At 39.0% G+C, this 18,953-nt stretch overlaps 1 protein-coding gene across 2 annotated transcripts in view; it reads left to right on the forward strand.

The window, feature by feature from the left end:
- Window positions 1–18,953, forward strand: part of AFG1L (AFG1 like ATPase) — a 203,560-nt gene that overhangs the window by 19,947 nt on the left and 164,660 nt on the right. For both annotated transcript variants that reach the window (XM_040474323.1, XM_040474322.1), the window contains exon 3: window positions 15,518–15,741. In XM_040474323.1, coding sequence (XP_040330257.1) covers window positions 15,518–15,741 — 224 coding nt within the window. The remainder of the gene's footprint in view (window positions 1–15,517; window positions 15,742–18,953) is intronic.

Here is an 18,953-nt window from a genome sequence, read left to right on the forward strand (position 1 = left end):
TTGGTGTCATATCTAGGAATCATTGCCTAATCCAAGGTCATGAAGATTTACAATTATGTTTTCTTCTAAGTATTTTATAGTTCTTTACATTTAGGTTTTTGATCCATTCTTACTGGGATTTAGTTGGGATTCAGGAAGTCTGAGTTTCACAGGTTGAGTGTGATGTCCAGACAGGATTGGTCTTAGTAATAAGTCCACACCTATTAGGAGAATAGATCAAAGATTGACAGACTTTTTCTGTAAAGGACCAGATGACAAGTATTTTTGCCCTTGCAGGCTATATGTTCTTTGTTGCAACTACTCAACTCTGGTATTGTAGTGTGAAAACAGTCATAGACAATACAGAAACTAGTAGGCATGGCTGAATTTGGCCTGTATGCCATAGCTTGCAGATCTTTGTACTAGGTAAATATTCATGTGTAGTTTCTTTGAATTTAATATTTACATTTTAAAACCACCTGGAATTTATTTGGTGTGTAGTATGAAGGGATAATCTAATTTCTTCTGTTGTCTCCTAGTTGTCCAAATATCACTTGTTGAAGATCTGTTGCTTCCATTGCTTTATTTATTCAACAAATATTTATTGTGTGTCTATCGTATGCCAGGCATTGTAGGTGCTAGGTATATAGCGAATTGAACAGACAGCCTACCTGCTTGTAGTTTGCAGTCTAGTTAAGAGGGATAGACAAGATGGATAACAAAAATATAAGTTAGGTGATAAAAGAACAGTGATAAGATTTGGTATGCTTCCTTCTTTTATTATGTATTATGCCATAAAGACTTTTTTGTAAAAGTATCTATTCTATTCATTGATCTTTTGATCATAGTGTTTTACATTTATTTTCACATCAGGTAGGCAAGAACCCCTGTATTAATTTTCACGGTTTTCTAAGGATTTTGGTGGAACTGTATTTAACCTATAAATTGTGAAGAATTGGCGATGTTGGTAAAGTTGTGTTTCTAATATTAGGTCTGTTTTTCCAAATTTTCATTTAGGCCTTTGAGAAAGATTTTTTTAATGTAAATCTTACAAATTGATGATATTGTTCATCTTTATCCTAGACTTTTTATTGTAACAGTAAGTATTATCCTTTTTTTTTCTCTTGTATTTTCCAACTGGTTATTGCTAGCTTGTTAGAATGATGAAACCATTGAAATATTTTTCCAGTATCCTCCTTTTTTGCTTAAGAGGGGCATAATCAAACTACTGCATTCTTTAAAACTCCTAAATGGCTTCCTATTGTGTTCAAGGTTAAATTCAACCTGCCTGTCATTGCAAGGCCCTGTGGCACCTGGTTCCTTTATAATTCTCCAGTAGCTCATCTCTTGCCCCATTCTGCTTTCCACTTTACATCTCAGCCGTATTGAACTTGTTTCATTTTCTTTAGTGTGTGCCATACTCTTATGTTTCAAAGCCTCCTCAGGCTAATGCATCTCATTCCCTTCCTTCCTAACCTGGCTAACTCCTGTTCATCCTTTTGCTCTCAATTGAAACATCATTTCCTCTGAGTACCCTTAACTCCCTAAGCTAGATTACTAGTTTTGGCTGTGATCTCCTAGCATTCTTCTCTTCCCTTTATGTACTATACTGTGTTAGAGTTGTTCATCCACTTGTTTGTATCTCTCCCAGGGCACTGCCAGTATTTTGAGTGCAGTTACTGTGTCTTTCCAGCTCACCACTGATTATATAAGAAGTTTTTAGCAGAGAGCTTTGCACTCTGTAGATGCCTTATAAATATTTGTTTATTTGCTGCTGACTGAATTCTTCTATTTAATAGGTTTTCAACTGATTCTTTTCAGTATAATTAAGTTTTTGAACTTAAATTCATCTTAGTTAAATTTTATGTTGGTATTTTCATCCAGTTTTGTAGCACATTAACATCACCTTGAATCAGGATTGTGATCATTGATGTGTCTTCCAACTTTGTGTCCTCTTCCTATTTGAGGGCTAGGTCATTATGTCTTTATTTAGTGCCAAATGTATTAATATTTTGTTATCAAAGCTCAGAAAGGTATGTATATATAAACCTGGTTTGTCAAAATTCTTAAAAGCCAAGTGTGTGAATTATACGGGCTTTTAGATTCATAGGGAAAGGAATTTCTTTCCTGTAACACTTCATTTTGGGACTTTTAATAGAAAAATCTGCTGCTGGTACATTTTGGAAGTGCCATTTACTTCTAGTTGACCCTAGAGTGTAGGCAGGACAGAGCTCTGGCAGGGCCCGAGGAGGATGGAGATCCAGGAGGAATGGGTTGGTGTTTGCTCCAGGAGGCTTGAGGACTTCAAATTAGAGGGCCTGAGAGAGGTTTGTGTTTTGATTTTCTGTTGCCTGGCTACGACAAGTGGGAGCACAGCCTTCACTTATCCATAGTATTATGGTTGTTTTAATGAGCGTGACATCCTGGTGGTTTGGGTCACTTAGCTTCAGATCCTGGCTTGGCCATTCACTTAAGTTTTCTAACTTTTTAAGTTATTTTAGTTTCTTTATTTGTAAGGAATAGTAATAGCTACCTCATCTTTTTTGAGAGAAGATAATGTATAGAAAGTGCTGCCTGGTGTGCTAAGTATATAGTAGGCACTTAATAGTGTTAGTTTTCTTTACCTTTCAGAATTTTGTCATTCATGAATTTTCAAATGAATCCAAGTTTCACAAAGAAAACTTGAAGCTGTTAAAATCAACATAAAGCATATAGCTTTCCTGAGTTATATAAATACCTCTGGTAGTCTGTTGATTTTGTATAACGTCTTTGATTATTCTACTGCAGAAAACATACATAATGCCTTGAAGTGGTCAGATTCATCACATGATATTAAGTATTTCTAGATATATAATTTTTAGGAATGAATAATGCCAAAAAATTGTTACCTTGGAGACTCTTTATATTTGTACGGTCATGTGTCATCTTGCATATCTTCGATTCTTTCTTTTAATCATAGGATATTTTTGAGCTTAGAAATCTTTATAGAAGATTTTTGAGCTGAACCCTGCTTTACTGACAAGATATATGTAAAATTTCTGGCCATTAAACCACATCTTTACTGATTTTGAGTATAAAGTTAGAGATAGATTCTCAAAAAATATTTAACTTCAAGTATTAAAAAAAACTTCAGGATGAAGCAGACTTTTAACATGACAGTTTTTCAAATTTTAAATATTTATTTATTTTTAAATTTTTACATGTTTATTTATCTTTGAGAGAGAGAGAAAGAGCACAAGTGGGGGAGGGACAGAGAAAGAGGGAGACACAGAATCCGAAGCAGGCCCCAGGCTCTGAGCTTTCGGCACAGAGCCCATCGTGAGGCTTGGACCCATGAATTGTGAGATCATGACCTGAGCTGAAGTTGGATGCTTCACTGACTGAGCCACCCAGGCACCCCTTTGATTTTTATTTTTTAAGTAATCTCTCCACCCAAGTGAGACTTGAACCCATGATGCTGAGATCAAGAGTCACATGCTCCATGACTGAACCAGCCAGGTGCCCCTAAAATAACATTTCTTTTTTAAAAAAAAAATTTTTTTTTACATTTATTTATTTTTGAGAGAGATAGAGCACAAGTGGGGGAGGGGCAGAGAGAGGGAGACAGAATCCAAAACAGGCTCCAGGCTCTGAGCTGTCAGCACAGAGCCAGACGTGGGGCTTGAACCCACAAGCTGTGAGATCATGACCTGAGCCAAAGTTGGATGGTTAACTGCCTGAGCCACCCAGGTGCCCCTAAAATAACATTTCTTAAAGGAAAAGTGCTTACCTTCTGCTGAAACAGTCTAGTCCACCATTTTCTAAAGTATCTAAACAATATCTTCAAGATATTCTCAACTATCTACCTATGCGTAGAATTAGAAATCCACTCCAATTTAAAGCACCAAAGAATACAAAGGCCATGTATCCCCTATGCTATTATCACTCCAGCTCTATGGAAACAGTGTCAGTACAATTAAGGTTTATAACCTATGTATTAATCAGGGTTTTCTAGAGAAACAGAGCAAATAGAATACACACACACACACACACACACACACACACACACACACACACACATTTAGAAAGAGATTTATTGTAATGAATTGGCTCATACAATTATGGAGGCTGACAAGTGCCAAGATCTATAGTCAGCATGTCGGAAACCCAGAAACCCAGGCGAGTTGGTGGTGTAATTCCAGTCCAAGTCTGAAGGAAGGCCTGTGAACCAGGAGAGCAGATAGTGTAGTTTTATTCTTTCAAGACCAGCAGGCTTAATGCCCAGGAAGAGCCCATATTTCAGTCCAAAGCTCATATTTCAGGAGTCCAAAGACAGGAGAAAACTGATATCCAGCTTAAAGGCAGGCAGGAATTCTCTCTGACTCAGGGAGGGTCAGCCTTTTTGTTTTATTTAGGCCTTCAGCTGATTGGATGAGGCCCATCCACATTAGGGAGAGCAATTTGCCTTAGTCTACTGATTCAAATGTTCATCTCATCCGGAAGTACCCTCCCAGACACATCCAGAATAATGTTTGACCAAATGTATGGGCATCTCATGGTTCAGTCAACTTGACACATAAAATTAACTATCACAACATATATCAAGATTATGGTTGTCCTCCTCCATGTGTCAACATTTTCCCTCATGTTCTTAACATGTTTGCAGCAGTCCAGGATTCCCCATTTGACAGAGAAAAGAACAAAAGGCAGGAAAGAATGAGTTCTTGTTCTGGTCTCCTTTTAAAGAGCTTTGGGGAACTTGTTGGAATGAGCACTGGGTGTTGTATGTAAGCGATGAATCATGGGTATCTACTCCCGAAACCAAGAGCACACTGTATACACTGTGTGTTAGCTAACTTGACAGTAAGTTATGTTATATTAAAAAAAAAAAAAAAAGAGCATTGGAGGAAACTTTGGCATAAACTGACTTCCCCTTAGGCATCAGTCCTCATTGGCTAGGATGGTGATCACATGCCCAATCTCCCCAATCCACCATCCGTGGTTGAGAGTCAATTCCAGAGCCCATCCTCCTTCCACCATAATATTCTGCCTCCCCGTTGTACCTGTGGGAACAGATGTTGGCTCTGCCACTACCTGACTATGGGAACATGGACAGGTTACTTACTTAGCCCCTTTGTGCCTCAGTTTCTCTACCTTTATTTCCTTATTTAAAATTTTCTTTATTTTGAGAGAGAGAGCACGAGCACAAGTGTATGTGAGCTGGGGGAGGGGCAGAGAGAGAGGTAGAGTCAGAATCCCAAGCTGACAGCATATGAGATCATGACCTGAGCCGAGATCAAGGGTCAGACCCTTAGCCGACTGAGCCGCCCCAGCGTCCCCCTGACTCTTCACCTTTGAAGATACTGTTAGCACCTATGTCATACGGTAGTTGTGAATATTAAATTAGTTCATATATGTAAAGTACTTAGAAAAGTACCTGGCACTTAGTAAGTACTTAGTAGAGGTCAGCAGTTGTTGCTGCTACTGTTATTAGCCACCTGATCTTCATCAGTTTACTTAAGTTGCAGTGCTAACTCTGGTCCAAATTATGGGGATCTTTGAGCTAGATTATTGTTATAGTTTCCTAACTGGTCTCTGCTACTACTTAAGAAAATATAGGTAATAGCTTTTATTTTATTTTATTTTATTTTATTTTATTTTATTTTATTTTGTTTTGTTTTATTTTATTTTATTTTATTTTATTTTTATTTTTATTTTTATTTTTATTTTTATTTTTAGAAAGTGAGAGAGAGAGGGAGGGACAGAGGAAGAGGGAGGGAGAGAATTTTAAAAAGGTTCCACACTAAGTGTGGAGCCTGAGGTGGAACCTGATCACAGGATCCTGGGATCATGACCTGAATCGAGTTGGAAGCTTAACTGACTGAGCCACCCAAGCACTCCTGTGCTTCATAAACTTTAATGTGTGTATGAAACACTCAGGTGTTTTGTTATAATGCAAATTCTGATTCAGACTTCGATGTGGGGCTTGAGATTCTATATTTCTATTAAAGTCTCTGGGAATGCCTAGGCTGTTGGTCAGAGACTCTAGGATATCCCTTTTATTTTCATCACTGTACAGATCACTGTCTGCTCCTGTAATTTTTTGTCTCTTTTCCTCTTGACTGGAGCGAAGGCTCCACAAGGGAAGGAATTTTTAGTGTGTTTTTTTCACGGGTGTCAAGAATAATACCCCAGATGTAGCTGGTTTTCAGCGAACAATGAATGAATGACTGAATGAACAAATTTATCCCTGGATTTTTTAGTTATTTGTATAATAAGATTATTGTGAGGATTAATAAAAATAATTGTCATTACTCTAGTCCATGGCATACGGTGAGTGCTCAAAAAAAGTGAGCAGCTATTAATAGATTTTCCTTCTAAAACTCTTAAATTTTGGTAATTCTTTAAAACAGTGGTTCTTAACCAGTTTTCACAAACTTGTTTGACAATCCAAAGGAGGCTATAGTATGTTCAGAGATCTTGCCTCAGAAAAAATACACAATTAACACATATACATACCCATAGTTTGTTTTTAATAGGCTCCCAGACCTCCCCACCCCCACCCCGGTCATGAACCATAAATTAAGACCTTGTTTAAAAAAGAACTGTGTGTTCTATAATAGCTCTTGTCAGGGCTATTGGTGACAGTTTGCCTTTTTCCAGTTTCTTTTATAATTGTGCTATGTAGTTGCCTCTTCTTTCTGCATTATATGCTACCATGTGCCATTAAAACCAGTGTAATTGTAGCTTAGTATTTATTAATGTAGTGAGATTAGTTAAGTGGAGTGTATTAGCTTGTAGACTGCAGAACTTCAGAATTGTTTTCTTCCAAATTGCTCTCCCTGCCAATAGTGCCCCTGCAAACAAACATGGTAAATATTCCCCAAACCTGTGGCATTTCCTGTAAGAAATGGGGCATGAAGTGACATGGGACAAGAAGGGCAAGGATTTTTTTGTAAGCCCAGGGAAAGTGGTCTTATTACAGGAAGCAGAGAGGCCGTGGTGGGCAGACTAAACAGATTTTCTGAGAAAAAGCTAAAACTACAAAGGAGATTGTGATGATGCTTGAATGCATTGAACCCAACCGCAGATCTGGGCAGTGCTGGCCATTAAGACACGCAGGCATTTTGAACTGGGAGGCAATAAGAGAAGGGGCCAAGTGATCCAGTTCTACGCTTCATCTTTTGTTTAATATGAAGACCATAGAATCCTGAGGTTATGTTCACTTTAAAAAAAAAAAAAGGAAATCGGAATAATCACAAATTCACTCAAAGGTTGGGGAAACTATTTTTTCCTGGGGTGGAGGGTGGGTAGAAATAATTGTTAAAATACTATCTAGGAAGTCATAACCACTCAGACAGAAGGACATCATGATATTGACTAAGTCTTGTAGCATGTGAACTATGGAGTGTAGTGAGATCTTCTTAAAACATTTAAGAGAAAATGGTAAAATCAGGTACAAATTGAGGCATTAGAACAGTGCAGGCTTTATGGGCCTCTAAAATCTTCCATTTATGTTTGTAGATCACTGTGTGGATCTTCAGAATGGCATTTTCCCACTGTCCATTTGGAGTACAATAAGACAAATTAATACAAATCAAAATAATATGGCAGCAGCATCCCATAATTTGTGTACACTGATGTAGTAACAGATTTAATTTAGTGCAGCTTTTGAGAAGTCTTTTGTGTTTCAATTTATACAGCTGCTCTCCAGGCCCAAGCTGGCCAGTCTCTCAGCCTTGAGTGTCTTGTCTGATTCTCTCTCTCTTTTTTAGACGTTTTTTTTAAGATCAGTTAAAAAAAGATCAATTTTAGGTTCACAGCAAAATTGAGAAGAAGGTACAGAGATTTCCCACATTCCCCCTTGCCCCCCACATGTATTGATGCCCCTATTATCAATATCCCTCACCAGAGTGGTGCATTTGTAAGAACTGATGAACCTACATTGATTCATAATAATTACCTAAAGTCCATTTGGGTTCACTCTTAAACAATGGGCATGTATGTATGTATATATAAGGACATGTATCCATCATTATAGTATTATACAGAGTGTTTTCACCACCCTGAAAATCCTCTGTGCTCTATTCCCTCCTCCCTGCCTCCCCAACCCTTTGTCTACTATGGATCTTTTTATTGTCTCCATAGATTTGTCCTTTCCAGAATGTCATATAGTTAGAATATCTGACCTTACAATATGCAGCTGTTTCAAATTGGCTCTTTCCCTTAGTTATATGCATTTAAGTTTTGTCCATGTGTTTTCATGGCTTGATAGCTAATTTCTTTTTAGTGCTGAATAATATTCTATTGTCTAGATGTACCAATTTATTTGGCCATTTGCCTATTGAGGGACATCTTGATTGCTTCCAAGTTATGGCAGTTATGAATACAGCTCCTGTGAACATCTGTATGCAGGTTTTGTGTGTGTGTGTGAATTTAAGTTTTCAATTCCTTTAGTTAAAAACCAGGGAACATGATTGCTAGATCATATGGTAACAGTAGGTTTAGTTTTGCACAAAACTGCCAAACAGTCTTCCCAAGTGATTGTACCATTTTGTATTCCCACCAAGAATGAATGGAAATACATTCTTGCTCCATATCCTGGCCAGCATTTGTTAGTGTTCTGAATTTTGTCCATTCTAATAGGCGAATAGTGGTGTCTTATTATTATTTTGCTTTGCATTTCCCTGATGACATATGATGTGTAGATTTTTTCCTATGCTTCTTTGCCATCTGTATATTTTCTTTGGTGAGATGTCTTTGGCCCATTTTTAAATTGGATTGTTTTCTTGTTATGAGTTTTAAGAGTTCTTTGTATATTTTGTAGAACAGTCCTTTATCAGATGGGTCTTTTGCAAATATTTTCTCCTGTCTCTTGTCTTCCGATGACACCATGGCATTGACTTTCGCAGAAGTTTTAAATTTTAATTGAAGTCCAGCATATCAATTATTTCTTTCATGGATTGTGCCTTCAGTGTTGTATCTAAGAAGTCATCACCATATCTCAAGAGTATATAGGTTTCTTCTATGTCTTTTTATAATTCTCCTATGTTACCTTCTAGGAATTTGATAGTTTTGTGTTTTACATTTAAGTCTGTGATCCATTTTGAGTTAATTTTTTGTGAAGGGTATGTGGTCTTGTACATTTTTCTTGAGATTTCTTCTTTAACACATATGTTAGTTAGAAGTGTATTGTTTAATCTACATATGTTTTAGAATTTTCCTGTTACTTTTCTGTTACTGATTTGTGGTTCAATGAGTTGTTGTCTAGAGCAGACATTATATGATTTCAGGTCTTTTAACTTTGTTAAGATGTGTCTAATGGCCTAGAAGTAGTCTGTCTTGGTGAATGTTCCATGTGAGCTTGGGAAGAATGTGTATTCCCCTGTTGGATGAAGTATTCTATAAATATCAGTTAGGGGAAGTTGATTGTTAATGTTGAGTTCAGTATGCTCTTACTGAGTTTTTTGCCTGCTGGATCTGTCCACTTCTGCTAGGGGGATGTTAGAATATCTGGCTATGATAGTGAATTCATCTATTTCTCCTTATATTTCTGTCAATTCTAGCATCCTATAGTTTAGTTTGATATTCTGCTATTAGGTGCATATGCATTAAGGATTGATTCTTCTTGGAGAACTGACTCTTTTATCATTATGTAATATAATGCCCTTATTTATCTCTGATAACTTTTCTTGCTTTGAAATCTGCTGTGTCTAAATTAATACAGCTACACCTGCTTTCTTTAGTGTTAGGGTATATATTTTTCGCCATTCATTTACTGTTAATCCATATGTCTATGTCTTTATATTTAAAGTGAGTTTCTTGTAGACAGCATATACTTGGGCCTTGTGTGTTTTGATCCACTCTGACCATAACTGTCTTTTAATTGATGCATTTATATCATCGATCTTCAAAGTGATTATTGATATAGTTGGATTAATATCTATGTGTTTGTTATCTTCTAGCTGTTGCCATTGTTCTTTGTTCTTGTTTTTGTTGACTTCTCTTTTTCTGTGTTTTGTGGTTTTAACTGAGTGTTTTATGATTCCATTTTCTCTTTCTTAGCCCGTCAGTTATATTTCTTTTTACATTTTGTAGTATACCTTCACAGCTGATCCAAGTCCACTTTCAAATGACACTACACCACTTCAAAGGTAGTGCAAGGACCATGTTATAATAACAAAATAATCCCAATTGCTCTCTTCTGTTCCTTGTATTATTGTTGTCATTTATTTCACTTATATATAAGCATGCATAAACATATATATGACCTATGCCTAAGCATAAATGATTGAATACATTGTTGCTATTATTTTGAACAAATTGTTATGTGTTAAATCAATTAAGAATAAAGAAAGTAGGGGCGCCCAGGTGACTCAGTCGGTTGAGCGTCCTACTTTGGCTCAGGTCATGATCTCACATTTAATGGGTTCGAGCCCTGCATCAGGCTCTGTGCTGGCAGCTCAGATTTAGAAGATTTAGAAGCCTAAGGGGATTTTTTTCCTGTATTGACACTAAGAACTTGGTTGAGCTCCTGGAGGTAAAATTCAGGAAAGTATGGGAGCCCCTCTATGCTGGTTACCCCTGGAGTTTTTATATCTTGAGTTGTTCACATTGAGCTTCTAGCAATTTGTCAAATAAGTTCAGGTTTTCCTACCCTGGCACTGGTTCCTGGGATGGTTTCCACTTGTGAGTCTCTGCTCCAGTAAGCGATTATTCCCTGTATTTGCCTGTGTTTCTCTTTAATCTTAGGGGCAGTGGTTTGCCCTGCATCCTCCTTTGTCCTATGGATCTGGGAAGAGATGTTGTTTTTTGAGTCTGCTTAGCTTTTTCATTGTTAGGATAGACTGGCAACTTTCAGGCTCCTTGCATGTGGAACTGGATAACTGCTATTTCTCTTTTTATGCCTGCTAACTAGCTGAAGTGATGTCTTATCTTCAGTGTGCCTTGGTTCTCTTTTTTGAAAAATGCATGTGAAGTATATATACTACTAAATAAAGATGTTAGGCTAGTGAAAAATCAGAAGCAAAGAACTTAAGCCTGTCTATGGACCAAGAGAAACAACGTACTTTGCCCACAGTCCTGATCTTTCTAATGACTACCTTTAAAAATCAGATATTTTATGGTTGTGAAAAGGAATATGAAGACTGAAGAGTAGATCCTGGATTTGGCAATAGTAGGCCTTGGGTGAATTTAGCAGCATCTGTCTCAGTAGAAGCTTGACCACAATGGGTTGAGAATTGAGCAAGATGTGAGGTAGTGGCCAGAAGAAGTAAAGGTAATCAAGTGGTTTGGCTTGTGAAGGAAAGGAGGAAGAACAGATGTCTTATGACTGGTTTTGTTGTTAGTATATAATTTGAAGATAAGAAAGGGTTGAATCGGTATGAAAAAGCTGGTAGAGAGGGGAAGGTTGATGATATAATACAGAGGTGGTTAGTGAAGAGAATGACATCTCTGGAAAGGTAGGAAGGGAGGGGATTCAAGAAATATTTCATAAGCACCAGTTATGCCCCAGGCACTGTTCACTGGGGAATATACAGCATGAAACAAAACAACAAAAATTCCTGTCCTCAAAGAGCATATACCCTGGGGGGAAACAAACAAACAAACAAACACACACACACACACACACTCTGGGTGGGGAAGGCAGACAGAAAACAAAAAGGTAAATAAGTATAATATATGGCATTTAATATAACTAAATCTAGTAGTTCTTGGCACATATTTAGGTCACATACATATAGTAAAATATTATTAAAAATACCAGAGTATGTCATGCATATTTTTCTTTTTAAACCATTTATACTCTTACTAAATGTCTTATTTCATGAAAATTGTTTTTCAGTTATTTATACATGAGAGAATATTGGATCATGATGATTAAAGAGGGTTCAAAAATTTGAAAGCCTCTGATTAGAGAACAAGGAGGCATTAATATCCTTGATGGAATGAGAAACAACTCTTAGGCTAAGGAAAGAGAAAAGGATGGGGTAAATACAGGTGAGTTTGGAGGTTTTGGTGGTAGGGAGCTGAGGGACTTTGAAGGGTGGTGAGGTTCTGTGAGGGAGGGGTTAGGCTGGCAGAGGCTGGAAGAGAAGGATGTCCAGCCAGGGAATCTGTATGAACAAAGGCACTATGAAATGAAAGAATGGATTTGAGATGTGCTGAGTAATCCACTTGACTAGAAGACAACTCCCATTACTGAATCTCCCTTTGCATTTTCCATTTAACCAGCTTCCTGACATTTCTACTACTGCCCGTTCCAATTTAGGCCTTTATTATATCCCACCCAGAATAGTTTCGTAACCAGTTTCTCTGTACCCAGACTTCTTTCACTTGCTAGTGCCAGTTGATCTGATGCATTACTGCTGCATTTTTTTTGCCCCTCCACCCCCACTTAAAATTTTTAAAAAAAGCAACCTTGATATTCTCTATTACCCTGTTACCCATTACATGTGATGGATGCTCAATCGTTTCTTGTATCAGTGGATGCCTTTTGGAGAGTAGAGGGAGAGTAGTCTGGAAATGCAGACTGGGGCCCTGTTCTGGATTTCTCGAACCCCAGAATGAGGATACTGTGTTTGGGGATTCCCAAGACTACCTCCAGGTTTGGTGACTTGCTGGGAGAATTCACAAGACTCAGCATATAGTCGCGCTCACGGCTGTGATTTATTACAGTAAAAGGATACAAACACAGTACAGCAAAGGGGAAAGGCACGCAGGGCAAAATCTGGAAGAAATTAGGTGCAAGCTTCCAAGAGTCTTCTCCCAGTGGAGTCACATAAGACATACTTGGTTTCTCCAGTAATGAATTGTGACAACAGATATGAAATGTTGTCTGTTAGGGAAGCCCCATAGAGATTAAATGCCTAGGGTGGAGTGGGGACGGTCACATAGCTACTTATTGCATAGCATGTACTAACATTCTATATGCGTAGAAGGAAACTAAGTATTCAGCATAAGCCACGTTGCTTATACATGGTATAAACGGTTCAGGCACAGTGAGTCACTCTTTCCATTTCTGGGAATGGTGGGAACCCTCTTGGAATCCAAGTTCCCAGCCAAGGGCCCACCGTGTAAGCAAACCTTTCCAAGGACAGTAATCTCAGGCCTGCTGTGCTCACTCTTTTCTGTACACTGTTTGTACTTAATGTGATTCTATAAGGTGGAAAAGTGGTTTCAGGGCTGCTTTAGAAATGGGGGTGGTACAGTTGTAGAAATAAAGGAGATGTGAAGAGGGTGGGATTTTGTGCTCTCCTCCCACTTTTCTCTTTAATAAATTTAGGATTCCATGGAATGTTTTGTATGTAAAAAAAAACAAAACAACAAAAAAACCCCACAATGCTGCTGTTAAAATTATGTTTGAAAACCATCCTTTAAACAAGGAGATGAATTTCAAGGTAAATATTGATAAAATCACATTTGGATTTTAGCAAGATCATTTCTATAGTTGATGGAAGATAATTTAGAGATTGTGGTAAATTTGGGGGCAGTGGAGGTGATCAGAGGAAGGGAGGCCAGGCCAGAGATCATGAGAGTCCCAGCTAGGGTGGTGATATGAGGAAGAGTGGGAGGGGATGGATTAGAGTATTTGCCATATAAAAGGAGTAGTATGAACGGATGATTGGCTGAGGACCTGGTTGAAGAGCAAGATAGAAGTTTTTTATTCTTTTCCATAAAAATCCAGTAGGTGGTCCGGAGCTGATTTCCCAGCTTAACATTGTTGGAGAACTTTGCTCTGCTTTGCTCAGCATTCTGCGGGCCTCTCCTTGCCAGGTTGGCTTTTCCAGCTGCAGTCCCTATACTTACATGCCAGTTAGAAAAAGGGGAGGGGGAGCAGGAGCGGTTTGCCCTTTCTCTGTAAGGGCATGTACCAGAGCTGCTTGTTTCAGGTTACATCCCATTGGTTAGAATTGGTCCTATGGCTGTGCCTGGCTGCTTGAGAGGCCAGAAATGGGTTATTTAACTGGGCGGCCTTGTACCCAGCTAAAACTTTTATTCAGAAAGGAAGAACAGCTGTTAGAAGACAGCCCTGCCCTATCCCCAACATTCGTGATTTATTTAGAATTTTTTTTTCCTCTCTTGGGAAAAAGATGGAAATAACCTTGACTGTTCATTTTTTCCCCAAGGTAAGTAATTTTCATGTTACTGAAACAAAGGAAACATGGTATTCAATGAAATGAGAACAATACTCACAGTGTGTCTTTGCAAAAGTTTTGTCAGACTCAAAGATGGGCACAGCCCAATCTAAAAATGTGCCAGGTTGCTGCTGTTTATTGTTGCTTTTACAAAATAGGGAGAGAGATAGTCAATATTATAACTTTGTATAGTGATGGGTGGTAACCATCTATTGTGGTGAGCATTGCATGAGGTATAGAATTATTGAATCACTATGTTGTCCACTTGAAACTAACATAACATTGTATCTCAATTATACTTCAGTAAAAGAATAAATAAAAATAGAAAGGGAGTTTCTGCTCACTGAAACCTGCCCCAGATAAGAAATAGTTATGATTGATCTTGCCACGGACAGTCATTTCTCTCCCAGGAGAAGCTAAAAAAAGGATCAGAAAACCTCACTGCTTTGAAACAGACACTCTATTGTGTTTCACCTCTTTGTGTCCAGCTTAAAAGTTGTGGAAAAGGGAAGGAATCTTATAAGCAGAGGGCTGAAATCAATGTGGTAATATATGAATGCTGTGTGGTTTTGGAGAATAAAGAATAAAGGGGCAGTAGAAAACACTTTGTGACTAGTCTCTGTGTCTCTACCTTGGTACTCAAGAGCCAGAATTAGGCCTAATTCAGAGGGGCCAGCCCTGCTGTGGGGAAGGATCTGATGAACCGAAGTGGCTTGTTTAATGGAGTAGAGATAAAGCAGAGACTCTGTGGCAGGTTAGGTTTTTAGAAGAGGGGTTACAGTGATAGCTTTTGGGGTTTGCAGTTTATTCCTTTTTATTGTTTTAATTTTTTTTAATGTTTATTTTTGAGAGAGGGAGAGACAAGAGTGTGGGCGGGGCCAGGGCAAAGAGAGAGGGAGACACAGAATTCAAAGCAGGCTCCAGGCTCTGAGCTGTCAGCACAGAGCCAGACATGGGGCCTGAGTCCACGAACCGTGAGATCACAACCTGAACCAAAGTCGGATGCTTAACCGACTGAGCTACCCAGGTGCCCCTATTTTAGTTTTTTAAATGTTTACTTATTTTGAGAGAAAGAGTGTGAGCAGGGGAGGGGCAGGGAGAGAGAGAATCCCAAGCAGGCTCTACGCTAGCAGCTCAGGGGCCCCATCTTGCAAACTGTGAGATCATGACTTGAGCCAAAATGGAGAGTTGGATGCTTAACTTACTGAGCCACCCAGGTGCCCCTACTCGTTTTTATTAAAAGGAGATGATTATATTTATTGAACAGAATGTGTTTTAATCAAAATGGGATTTACAATAACTGCTCACATATACATACTTGTAACAGAAAGGTTTTAATGTGACCATTAAGAAACCTGTGGAGTACTATGAAATACTTTCCTTTAAGAAAGTCTAAAGTTGTATATATTTTTTGTTTATAGCCTATACAGTTCAGACACCTGAGATTATGTCTCCAACTGCGACTACAGAGGTTTATTCAAAAGCTTTGGCTGTTTGCCATGGACCACTGGACCACTATGACTTTCTGATCAAAGCTCATGAGCTAAAGGATGATGAACATCAAAGAAGAGTCATACAGTGTTTGCAGAAATTACACGAGGACCTTAAAGGATATGATATAGATGCAGGAGGTCTTTTTTCAAAGGTAAGATTTGTGTGATATTAAAGATCAAACAGTTAAAAGTGTAGGCATTTTATAAAATGGATTAAGTGCAGTTAGTACAATCATTAAACCGTTTCAAGATTTCTCACCAGTTCCTTTAAACAAGCTCTGTTGGATCTCCATTCCTGATCTCTTGATGCTCCATAGCTTTCTTTTACCTTTGCCGGGGGGGGGGGGGGGGCCGGGATTCAGATAGCTTCATATTTAGGTAATGACTGATGCAGTCTAGTCCAAATGACAGCTGTGCAATTCAAATACTTCCTCTGTCTCTAGCTCAGGCCTGTCCCAGGATCAGAAGTGCAGAAGGCGGAGTGATTTGTTCTTCCCCTTTCTCCCCTCCTCCTCCTTTCTCTGCTTGCCTGGCTTCTCCAGGGTCAGGATGAGAGGGAGGGAAGATTAGAGAAAAACAGTGGAGTCTTCAGTGACCAGTTAAAAGCTTTTGGTGTGGTAGACACTGACATGCTAGATCTTTGTTGAGGGGCACAATGGGGGGTTCTTTTGGACCCTGGGGGGACCTCCCCACTGCTCCATTTTTGGATCTCTTAGGACTCTAGTTGAATACCTTGCAACACTGCTTTCTGCTGCCTCCCCTTGCCTTTACACTTGACCTTCTTGAGTAGGCTCCTTTCAGGACAGCTCTAGCCAGGACACCTTTTATGGTGTCCACTTAGGCCACAGGGAGAATAACATCTCCTTTCTCTAATCCATACTCCAGCGTCAGTAACCCTCCTGGGAACACGTGTCAAGTATTTCCATGAACACTTCAATAGCCTGCTTTGGTAACTGCCTGTGGATTTCCTCACCTAAACAAGCATCCAGCTGAGGAGGGGGATATCCTCTTGTTACATGCTCAATCCTGGTCTTTTTGGATGCTTCTCTTGGGACTACCTGCTCTTAGCATGAGGTTTATCTGGGGGAAATAGATGCCACAGCATTCCTTACTTAGCTAACAGCTTTCTACCTTGATTACTTCAGTTACACTTTGTTTTTAGGAATATTTTTGCCTTTTGTTTTTCTTTTTAAAGTAATTCCTGCATGGGTATGACTAATACTCTCTTTAGAATGTAGGGAAACTTGTTTCTCCTTGTCCTTAGCTTTGAGCTTTTGCTGAAATTCTGAACCAACAGGAAAACTCCCATTCCTTATTCCATTATAATGTTTATTTATTTTTGAGAGAGAGACAGAGACAAAGCGTGAGCAGGGGAGGGGCAGAGAGAGAGGGAGACACAGAATCCAAAGCAGGCTCCAGGCTCTGAGCTGTCAGTGCAGAGCCTGACACAGGCTCAAACCCACAAACTGTGAGATCATGACCTGAGTCAAAGTTGGATGCTTAACCAACTGAGCCACCCAGGCACCCTTTTTTTTTTTTTTCTTTAAGTGTTTATTTATTTATTTTGAGAGAGACCGAGAGAGTGGGGGAGGGGCAGAGAAAGAGAAGGAGAGAGAGAATCCCAAGCAGTCTCCGAGCAATCAGTCTGGAGCCTGATGCAGGGATACATCTCACAAACTGAGAGATCATGACCTGAGCCGAAGTGGGACGCTTAAACAACTGAGCCACCCAGGCGCCCCTCCTTATCCCATTATAGAAGCCATTGTCATCAGCAGTGTCATCTTCAAATTATGAGAGATACTAATAGTAATAAGAATTAGAGTATGGCTCAACCAGAGAAACTAGTTTTCTTTTAACTGACTGGCCAAACCATCTTCCCCTGACCAACACAAATATTCTATTATCATGAGGCCTTTAGAGAAAGGTTCAGTATAACATATGTTAGTAGTATTTTATTTAAAAACTCTAGGGGTGTCTGGGTGGTGTAGTTGGTTAAGCATCTGACTCTTGATCTTGACTCAGGTCATGATCTCATGGTTCGTGAATTTGAACCCCACATCGGGCTCTGTGCTGATGGTGGAGAGCCTGCTTTGGATTCTGTCTCTCCTTCTCTCTGCCCCTCCCCTGCTTGTGCGCGCGCGCACACACACACACACACACACACACACACACACACACACACTCTCTTTCTCTCTCTCAAATAAATTTAATAAAACCTGTAATCAAAGTAATTTTACTTAAAAAAGTCTTTAGAGTATACTTAGTTTTATTTTTATGGAAAGAAAAAGGCTGTCATCGTGTAAATGTCTTTTGGTTAAATGGAGTAGGGATTCATTTAGGTTACAGAAAGAAATGGAGATTTAGAGCAAGACTACATGTACAAATAACAATGAAGGGCATCTCCCTCATACAGCCAGGCCTCAGCCGGCTTTACATCAGTGGCTCTGAAAGCGGCCAGTGACTTGATTGGCGGTAGTAACACGTTCTTGCCGATTCTTTCTCCGGTCCTCTGCTGTTCATGTCATTGACTTACTTTGTTGTTCCTTTCCCCCGTGTCCATTTCCATTTCTGTTTGTTCTACCAGCTTATTAACTCTCTTCCTGTATCAGTGGTTTAAATTCCTGGGTAAGAACCTGATAGGATATCCAATCACTTTATCCCTGTTTGGGCAGAGCTTTCATACCGGGTTTTTCAGAGGCCACCAGCCAGTGTACAGATCATATCTCTGCCTAAGGTACCACCCAGGGCTCCCATAAGTGTGGTGATTTCCCCCTAGAAGTAGACTGTGAGTGTGGTGGCCACTATGATTGGCCAGTCCAGCACAGTGGTTATAGGAAGTAATAATGAGTTATCCCTTTAGATGGCCACCCCTTCTTTTTCCAATATTTCCAAAAGTCTGTAGGTGAGTAAAGAACTAAAAAGTTTGGAAAATGTAGACTGCTTATGTACTGTGCACGTAATTATAGTTTGTAATACAGATGGTCTTCCAAATAAAATATTGGCGTACTTACGTGTCATAGCCAGGAAACAGGATGTTTTACTTAACTGGGTTTTTGGCTATCTGAGAGTTAAATTGCTTTCATGAATGTTCTATTTTGTTCTGTTTCTAGTCCTTTCTCTCCCTTTTAGAAATACAGTCCTTTTTTTTCCTCCTCCCCATTCTGTATCATCCTTGGGGCTCAACTTACTGTGAGTGGTGAACTCACATCCAGTGAAAAGTATCCTTTAATCATTAAAGTATCTGGTTGCCAATGCAACATGTTTTTTGTTTTTTTTTTTTCCCTTTAAAATTGTTGTTTGGCTCTTTTTAGGTGTATTCTCCCACATTTTGTCTTTTGATTTCTGAATTGGAAGTGATGCGTCT

This window comes from Herpailurus yagouaroundi, unplaced genomic scaffold (genome assembly GCF_014898765.1).
Source record: "Herpailurus yagouaroundi ecotype Mexico unplaced genomic scaffold, PumYag 139, whole genome shotgun sequence".
Classification (NCBI taxonomy): Eukaryota; Metazoa; Chordata; class Mammalia; order Carnivora; family Felidae; genus Herpailurus; species Herpailurus yagouaroundi.